A 9,569-nucleotide genomic window follows, 5' to 3' on the forward strand; every position below is an offset into this window, starting at 1 on the left:
GGCTCGGACGTCATCACTGTGCGAGAGATGCCAGAGGAGGACCCTGTGGCGGTAGGCGAAGAAACAGTCGTGGCCAACGTTTCCTCATGGCTGGTGGATTTGGTTGGGCTTGGAACAAAACGGGTTGTCGTTGGCAGTGTCTCATGGTGGGTGGATGCCGGAGGACTTGAGTAGGAAAGTGTTGTTGCCAGGGTGCTCTCGGTGGTGGTGGATGAAGATATGGTTGGATGGGACTCTTTTGTCTTTACGGTAGACTCAGTGGAAGATGTGGTCACAGGCGGCTGAGGAGAGACTGTTGTCAAAGTTGTCTGTCGGCTGCTGAATTCCTCTGTGTTAGGGACAGAAAGAGTTGTTACTCCTCTACTCTCAGTACTTGTGAATTCAGTCGGAGTTGGATGGAGAGGGGCCGACGTCACGGTTGTCTTCTTGCTGGTGAATTCAGGTACGGTTGTATGGGACACAGATGTCATGGTGCTACTCTCGATGGAAGATGTTGGCACAATGGGCTGAGAGGTGGCTGTTGTCAAGCTTGTCTCACTGGTGGAGATTTCACTTCTGGCAGGCGCAGAAAGAGTGGTTGCCAGTGTCGTTTGGTTGTGAGTGAGTCCTGTTGCTGGGACATAGGGAGTTGAGGTTACGGTGGTCTCATTCTTTGGGAATTCAGTCATAAGAGTGGAAGGACTAGTTGCCTTGGTTCTCTCATTGGTGCTGAATTCGGGTAGGGTTGTATGGGACACAGATGCCATTGTCCTACTCTCCGTGGAAGATGTCACGACAGTTGGCTGGGATGTGACTGTTGTCAAGTTTGTCTCACGGGTGGAGCTTTCTGCTGTAGCTGCCACAGAGAGTGTGGAAGACCTTGTGACTTCAGGAACCGTTGTCCCGGAAAGACTTGTTGTGAGTGTTGTTTCATTGGTGGGGACTTCAGACATGGTTGAATAGCGCCCAGTTGTCTTTACAATGCTTGTTGCCAAAGTTGTCTCCTTTCTGGTGAACTCAGATACAGCTGAGTGGGAGGGAAACGTCACTGAAGGGCTCTGAGAGGAAGGGGTGGTCAGAGCTGGTTGAGAGGTGGCCATTGTAGAGTTCGTTTCAAGGGTGGAGATTTCAGGTGTAACAGGTACAGAGAGAGTTGTTGATATCGTGGTCTCAGCCTGGGTAGATTTTGAAGCCGTTTCTACAGGAAACCTAGTTGCCATGGAAGTCTCACGGCCTGTGAATTCTGTTAAAGTCAGATGTGGAGGAGTTGTCATTGGGGGTGCGGCACTGGTAATGAATTCAGGAACTGTTGCGTGTGACACGTTTGTCGTGATGGCACTCTCAGTAGAAGATGTTGATACAACTGCAGAACCAGTAGCTGTTGTCGCCGCTGTCTCGCTGGTGGATGTTTCAGATGTAGCAGACGCAGAGGGTGTTGTTGACAATGTTGTATCGCTATTCGTGAATTCTGCTGAAACTGGAGCAGAAACCGTTGTTGCCAGAGTCGTTTCCTTGGCTGTGCTTTCAGAGAGGGTTGTGTGAGAGACAGAAGTCAGGAAGGTGCTCTGGGTGGAAGAGCTGGGCACCGTTGCCGGTGGAGAGGATGTTGCTGAGGTTGTCTCACTGTTGATTGTTTCCATTGTGGTATGCACTGAAGAAGGTGTTATCACATTGTGTGTGGATGTCTCTGTCATTGGAAGAGAAGGAGTGCTTGCCATGGTAGTCTCTGTCCTTGGGAATTCAGTACCAGTTGGATGGGGTGGAACCAATGTCAGGGTGGTCCCATTGGTGGTGAATTCAGACACCGCGGGGTGTGTGACAGTCGTCCTTATGGGACTTTCACTGGACGATGCTGTCAGAGGAGACTGGGAAGCAGTCGTCAGATGTTCTCCTGTAGCTGTCTCTGAGGAACTCATGTGTGTGCTTCTCTCTGTGGTGGCTACAGACGTCTTTGGGACGGGAGCTGTGGCTGAGCTCGGTGGCTCTGTGCTGGACCGAACCGCTGTGCTGTGTGCTGTCTCCCGTACTGTGAACTCAGCTGTTGTTGGCATCGACTGGGTCCCTGCTACTGTTGTGGTCAGCTGACTGAGTGGGGAAAATTACCATGGCTTCATCACTCATGGAACCAATTACAGATCATGCCTTTCCCATGGGCCGCTGCTGAGTTACCCACCCCACGTTCTGCAGTGCAACCCCGCCTGACACCGTGCTGGGGCAGCGTGGAAATCACTGACTGGCAGGGGACAGCACCCGCTGCTGAGCCCCTGCCCCGCTCCCTGCCCCACGACGCCCACTAGTGCCCCACTTCGGCCAGCCCTACTTGCTGGGGGAGAGCGCCCGCTGCTGAGACTCCACCCTGCTCCCTGCCCCACAGCATCCCCTGGCAAATGCGCACTCTCTGAGCCCCCCACTCCCTACAGCTCAGGCTCCCCACTTCTTGTGGCACAGCACCCCCAGTTACCACCATGCTGAGGCGTTGGGCAGTGACCCATGGAGGAGAGCATCCCCTGCCCTGCCTGGCTTTGGAGAGCTCATTCGCGCGCGGGACACAGCAGCAGGGAGGCAAGATGTCTACAGCTCCAGCAGAAAGCAGCCCCCTTTGGGGAGGTGTGTGACTCACCGGCACTGGGGTCCCTGAGCCCCAAGGTAGCACTGCTCCCCTGCTTTGCAGAAGGGGCCGTAGGGGCTGTGGATGCTGCAGTTGGAGACGCACATCAGCCCGTTGCTCACGTTCAGTGGGAAGTAATATTTCTGGTACGCCGCGGGAATAATGGAGTCGTTCTGGCAGACCGCTGGGGGGGAGGGCGAAAGCCGAGGCAGGTAAATACCACAGGAAAGCAACCCACCTCCCACTTCCTTCCTGCATGCTCAGACACTGCTCAGCCAGATGCGTCCCAAGGGACCCTCCAAAACAGGAACCGGGCCCAGAGAGCGACCGGATCCCGGGCTACAGGGGAGAAGGCATCTAACACCTGGGAGCCGCGCTTCGACCGATTCAGACTGCACGGAACATGCGCATGGCGGCCAGAACGGCCTCCCCGGGGAGCTGCTGGATTCCCAGAGCATTTAAATGGAGCCTGTGTGACTCCAAACGCTCTGCACTCGCTCAGCCGGACGCAGAGATCACTGGGGTCCTTGCATCTGCCGGCCAGACCCTTAGCTGCGGTGAATCCGCTGTCAAGCCACAGGCATAGATCCAGCTGTGATGCAAGTTCGCTCCAGCTGCGTCTCTGACCTTACAAACCTACAGGACCAGCCCCTGGCGTTATCCTGGGAGAGCAGGGAAGGGGGTGACGGGCAGAGACAGAGGCTCTGGGTCTTACCTGCTATGTTCAGATTTACCGAGTTGACCTGCGTGGCTCCAGGTTTAAAGCACAATTTGTCTGAAAACAAGAGAGAGGGAGACCCAAATGTGAGTTGCAGCATCTGCGATTTGGGGGGGATCTGGCTCCAGGTTTGTGCATGTTTCCAGCCATGTTGGGGAGCAGGATGCATGCTGGAGGCCGAGCGGTTAGAAGGGGCTGTTCACAGTCCAGCATGCTGAGAGCCCACAGCCCTAGCGCGGTGGAACCCCAACGCCTGGGAGAAACTAGCCGGTCTGCATGACAGATGCAGCGGAGCGAGGTGGGGGTCTCCTTCATCTCCCCGGGGGCTCTGGAGACCCCCTCGGCTGGCTGGCGCCCCCTGGGAGCCCAAGACAGATGCAGGAAACACGGCAGGGTCGGCATGCAAGGCTCCGCAGCGACCCCGAAAGCCAGATGGCCAGCGCCGGGCCCACAAAAGGGAGGCCGGCTGGCCAGGTGACGCGCGGTACACACCCGGAGAGGCGCTGGTGCAATTGGTGGTGTTCAGCCGCGCTCTGACGTTGCCCACGGCCTGGGTGTACACACTGGTGTAGTTGGCGTAGGGCACGTCCAGGACCACGCGGTGATGCACCACCACGCTGCCATTGCTGTGGGAGGAGAAGAATAGAAAGGCCGTCAGGGGCCACCGGATGACACCACCCCATCCCCAGGGTTGCCAGGCGTCCGGGTTCCAAGAGGAAGGCCTGGTCGAAAGGGGACCCTGGCAGCTCCGGCTGGCACTGCCGACCACTTGGTGAAACGTCCGGCCGGCGGTGCAGTGCGGGTAAGGCAGGCTAGTCCCTGCCTGCCCTGGGGCACCGCACTGCTCCCAGAAGCTGCCGCCAGGTCCCTGCAGCAACATGGCACATGGGCAGCCAGTGAGGCTCCATGCACTGGCCTCGCGCCTACAGGCATCACCCCCACAGCTCTCATTGTTGGAGGTTCCCGGCCAATGGGAGCTGCGGAGCCAGGCCTCGGGGTGCGGGCTGTGCGTGGAGCCTCACTGACTGCCCATGTGCCTAGGGGCTGCAGGGACATGGTGACAACTTCCTGGAAACAGCGGCAAGTGCCACAGGGACACCCCACCCTGAACCCCTCCTGCACCCCAACTCCCTGCACCAGCCCGGGGGGGTTGGTATTGTGAGACTAGAAAGTTGGCGACCCTTTCCCCCACCCCCGTCATGGGGCCCAGGCCCCACACCTCACCTCAGCTGGATCACCTCGATGCTGAGGAACCCAGGCACCGTCTCCCTGTAGATCGGGTCCATCTGCAAGAGAGCGGGCTCAGCACGGTGGGCGCAAAGTGCTCCCCCTACTCCATGGAGCCCTGGCCCCCTTCCCTGCGCTCCGCACAGACCTGCCCTGCTGCAGCAGCTGTCCCCCGCTCAGCAGAGACCCTGCTCCCCCAGACCAGTGGGATGCTCCTTCCTCCAGACTGCCTTGGACCTTCCACGGCTCAACCCAGCCCCAGGGACCATCCCCCACCTGCCAAAGCCCCAAACCTCCCATAATGCATTGCATCAGGGCCTCTGCCCCTAGGAGACACCGCGGCTCTGTGCAATGGGGCACTGCCTCCACAGACCCTGCAATCTAACCCCTCACCGGCGTGCCAGACCCCAGCTCTGCCCCCACTACAGCAGTTCCCCATTCACCCACAGCTCCGCGCGTTCCCCCCAGCCGTCCTGAGTCCAGTCTCCCTCACCCGGGTACGGAAGATTTCCACAAACTCTTTGAACGCTGTGGACGTTGGATCCTCCATGCTTTCGGAGAAGTTCATGTTCGTCACCACCACGGTGACATTGATCTCCGCCTTCACCACATCTGCACATGGGAAACAAAGTGCAGCTTTGGCAGCCCTGAGTGCTCACGAGCCGGGGAGGACGAGCGGGGGCTCGCCAGGCTGGGTTTAAACGCCATGAGATCGGGGCGGGGGTAATTAAAGAGCCAAATGAGTTTGGCTCCTCTTCTGAGCCTCTAAAGTTGGTCCATCATTGGAGAATCCAGGAACGGATGGGCTGGAAGGGAGCCTGAGTCCAGATCCTTACGCTGAGCCAGGACCAGTAACCCCAGCCCAGCCCTGACAGGTGTTTGTCCAACCTGCTCTGAGGAGCAGGAGCCGAGCTATCCTGAGAGCCAGGAAGCGTTTCCTAAAACCCAGTTGAGCTCGGCCTTGCACCGGATTAAGCCCCTTGGCTCCTTCTCCTGCCTTCGGGAGCCCCGGAGAACAACTGACCCTGTCCCCTCAGACCAGCCCTTCCCCGACCTGCAGGCCGGGCTCAAGTCCCCACCATCCTCCACGCTGACCACACCCTGGTTCAACCTTGCCCCCTAGGTCGGGTTTCTAGCCCTTGGATCGTCCTCTGCGTGGCCACTCGCCCGTTTGCCCCCAGCTCCCCTAATGTGCCCAGAGCTCACCACAGACCCATGGCTGGGGGCTTACCGGCGCCAACAGAGCAGGACGACCCCCTCCCCCATTCACACATCCTGGGTTAATATTAGCCTTTTTTGCACCCGTCTCACATTTGCTTGTGCGATGCTCTTGCAAAAAAGGCGAGTGTCAGTCACGGGTCGCAGGAACAAACACCCTGATAAAGCCACCACGGTCGCCTGGTAAAGTAAAGCTGCTCCAGGTCAATTAAGACACCTGGGGCCATTTAAGAACTTTCCAGAAGGCAGGGAGAAGGCTAGGTTGATTGGGACACCTAAAGCCAATCAGGGGCTGGCTGAAACTAGTTAAAAGCCTCCCAGTCAGTCAGGTGGGTGTGCATCTCAGGAGCTGTGGGAGGAAGTTGTGCTGTTGGAGAGGCTGAGTAGTACGCACCATATCAGGCACAAGGAAGGAGCCCATGAGGGAAGGGTGAAGTGGAGCTTGAGGAAGTGAGGGCTGCTGTGGGGGAAGTAGCCCAGGGAATTCTACATGTCATGTTTCTAAAAGGTCAGCTACCATAGCTGATACTATTAGGGTCCCTGGGCTGGAGCCTGGAGTAGAGGATGGGCCTGGGCTCTCCCCCACACCTTTGCCACCTGATTAATCACTGAGACTGGGAGACGACAGAGACTGTGCAAGGAAGGAAAATTCTCCTCACTTTCCTTGCTGGCTTATGATGAAAATGGTTCAGTAGACTGTGACCCTTGTCTCGACAGAAAGAAGGGTTACGTGGAGGGTCACAGTGAGCCTCTGAGGCTAGCAAAATCCGCCAGGAAATGCAGGACCCATGGAGGCAAGGACAGAGCTTTGTCACAGTCCCCAAAAGGCTCAGGGACTGACAGTCCAACAGGGACCCTCAGAGCGATGGGGGAGGCCAGAGCCACTCACCGATGTTGATGTTGTTCATCACCGTTTCGCACCGCTCCCCTGTAAATCCCAAAAGGCAGAGACACTTGTTCGCAAGGGGCGTCCCTCCATTCTGGCACCTCAGGGGCTCCAGCGTGGTGGCGGGAACTTCAGGGGAGAAAAGAGAGAAATGGGACTGAATGAGGACACACACCTGAAAGGGACCCCTCGCCCGGCACTGAGATGCGGCCACCTCTGGGGTGAGCGTGGGAAATAGTAATGGTTTGCCACAAGTTTCTAGCCAGGAATTAACTTCACATCCCAGTTAGCCACTGATGTGGATGATGTGATTTTTGTGTGTGACAGTAGCCCCTGCATGCCCCAAACCGTAAGGAGGACCCCATCGTGCTGGGCACTGCACCTGCCCCGACTGAGATCAGGGACCCCACGGTGCTGGTCAGTGGCTGAGCCAGGAATAGAGTCTACGGTTCCCAGTCTGCCGCCCCTACCTTCCTCGTGGAACCCTGCTCCCCATAGAAACCCACAACTCACCCGCAGTGGTTGTGGTGCCAGTGGAGTTTGTGGGGTGGCTGCTGGTCCCTGGGATTTTGGTTGGCACAGTCACGGAAGTACTTGTGCTGCTAGACTGCGTCTGAGTCACAAGGCTGGTCACGGTGCCGGGTTTCCTCGTGGGAACCGAAGAACCTGTCGAGACGGAAAGAGGAGGCGCCATGGACCTTGTAGAAGACACGTGACTTGTTGCTGGCTCGGACGTCATCACTGTGTGAGAGATGCCAGAGGAGGACCCTGTGGCGGTAGGCGAAGAAACAGTCGTAGCCAATGTTTCCTCGTGGCTGTTGGATTTGGTTGGGCTTGGAACAGAACGGGTTGTCGTTGGCAGTGTCTCATGGTGGGTGGATGCCGGAGGACTTGAGTAGGAAAGTGTTGTTGCCAGGGTGGTCTCGCTGGTGGTGGATGAAGATATGGTTGGATGGGACTCTTTTGTCTTTACGGTAGACTCAGTGGAAGATGTGGTCACAGGCGGCTGAGGAGAGACTGTTGTCAAAGTTGTCTGTCGGCTGCTGAATTCCTCTGTGTTAGGGACAGAAAGAGTTGTTACTCCTCTACTCTCAGTACTTGTGAATTCAGTCGGAGTTGGATGGAGAGGGGCCGACGTCACGGTTGTCTTCTTGCTGGTGAATTCAGGTACGGTTGTATGGGACACAGATGTCATGGTGCTACTCTCGATGGAAGATGTTGGCACAATGGGCTGAGAGGTGGCTGTTGTCAAGCTTGTCTCACTGGTGGAGATTTCACTTCTGGCAGGCGCAGAAAGAGTGGTTGCCAGTGTCGTTTGGTTGTGAGTGAGTCCTGTTGCTGGGACATAGGGAGTTGAGGTTACGGTGGTCTCATTCTTTGGGAATTCAGTCATAAGAGTGGAAGGACTAGTTGCCTTGGTTCTCTCATTGGTGCTGAATTCGGGTAGGGTTGTATGGGACACAGATGCCATTGTCCTACTCTCCGTGGAAGATGTCACGACAGTTGGCTGGGATGTGACTGTTGTCAAGTTTGTCTCACGGGTGGAGCTTTCTGCTGTAGCTGCCACAGAGAGTGTGGAAGACCTTGTGACTTCAGGAACCGTTGTCCCGGAAAGACTTGTTGTGAGTGTGGTTTCATTAGTGGGGACTTCAGACATGGTTGAATAGCGCCCAGTTGTCTTTACAATGCTTGTTGCCAAAGTTGTCTCCTTTCTGGTGAACTCAGACACAGCTGAGTGGGAGGGAAACGTCACTGAAGGGCTCTGAGAGGAAGGGGTGGTCAGAGCTGGTTGAGAGGTGGCCATTGTAGAGTTCGTTTCAAGGGTGGAGATTTCAGGTGTAACAGGTACAGAGAGAGTTGTTGATATCGTGGTCTCAGCCTGGGTAGATTTTGAAGCCGTTTCTACAGGAAACCTAGTTGCCATGGAAGTCTCACGGCCTGTGAATTCTGTTAAAGTCAGATGTGGAGGAGTTGTCATTGGGGGTGCGGCACTGGTAATGAATTCAGGAACTGTTGCGTGTGACACGTTTGTCGTGATGGCACTCTCAGTAGAAGATGTTGATACAACTGCAGAACCAGTAGCTGTTGTCGCCGCTGTCTCGCTGGTGGATGTTTCAGATGTAGCAGACGCAGAGGGTGTTGTTGACAATGTTGTATCGCTATTCGTGAATTCTGCTGAAACTGGAGCAGAAACCGTTGTTGCCAGAGTCGTTTCCTTGGCTGTGCTTTCAGAGAGGGTTGTGTGAGAGACAGAAGTCAAGAAGGTGCTCTGGGTGGAAGAGCTGGGCACCGTTGCCGGTGGAGAGGATGTTGCTGAGGTTGTCTCACTGTTGATTGTTTCCATTGTGGTATGCACTGAAGAAGGTGTTATCACATTGTGTGTGGATGTCTCTGTCATTGGAAGAGAAGGAGTGCTTGCCATGGTAGTCTCTGTCCTTGGGAATTCAGTACCAGTTGGATGGGGTGGAACCAATGTCAGGGTGGTCCCATTGGTGGTGAATTCAGACACCGCGGGGTGTGTGACAGTCGTCCTTATGGGACTTTCACTGGACGATGCTGTCAGAGGAGACTGGGAAGCAGTCGTCAGATGTTCTCCTGTAGCTGTCTCTGAGGAACTCGTGTGTGTGCTTCTCTCTGTGGTGGCTACAGACGTCTTTGGGACGGGAGCTGTGGCTGAGCTCGGTGGCTCTGTGCTGGACCGAACCGCTGTGCTGTGTGCTGTCTCCCGTACTGTGAACTCAGCTGTTGTTGGCATCGACTGGGTCCCTGCTACTGTTGTGGTCAGCTGACTGAGTGGGGAAAATTACCATGGCTTCATCACTCATGGAACCAATTACAGATCATGCCTTTCCCATGGGCCGCTGCTGAGTTACCCACCCCACGTTCTGCAGTGCAACCCCGCCTGACACCGTGCTGGGGCAGCGTGGAAATCA

The 9,569-nt window shown here is 56.2% G+C and overlaps 2 protein-coding genes across 2 annotated transcripts; both read right to left on the reverse strand.

Annotated features, from left to right (window-relative positions):
* Positions 1-13: 13 nt before the first annotated feature.
* LOC142070213 (uncharacterized) lies at positions 14-1,837 on the reverse strand. The gene is made up of 2 exons (XM_075123753.1): positions 75-1,837; positions 14-43 (listed from the first exon to the last, which is right to left on the reverse strand). The coding sequence occupies exons 1-2, from the start codon at positions 1,695-1,697 to the stop codon at positions 14-16; spliced, it is 1,653 nt and encodes a 550-aa protein (XP_074979854.1). The 5' UTR covers positions 1,698-1,837.
* Positions 1,838-3,616: 1,779 nt separating this feature from the next.
* Positions 3,617-8,256, reverse strand: LOC142070214 (uncharacterized). The gene is made up of 6 exons (XM_075123754.1): positions 7,150-8,256; positions 6,640-6,765; positions 5,026-5,144; positions 4,530-4,591; positions 3,798-3,931; positions 3,617-3,663 (listed from the first exon to the last, which is right to left on the reverse strand). Exons 1-6 carry the CDS (start codon positions 8,105-8,107, stop codon positions 3,617-3,619), a joined length of 1,446 nt encoding a protein of 481 aa, XP_074979855.1. The 5' UTR covers positions 8,108-8,256.
* Between the last annotated feature and the right edge of the window lie 1,313 nt (positions 8,257-9,569).

The sequence above is a fragment of the Caretta caretta genome, chromosome 28 (genome assembly GCF_965140235.1).
Source record: "Caretta caretta isolate rCarCar2 chromosome 28, rCarCar1.hap1, whole genome shotgun sequence".
Taxonomy (NCBI): Eukaryota; Metazoa; Chordata; order Testudines; family Cheloniidae; genus Caretta; species Caretta caretta.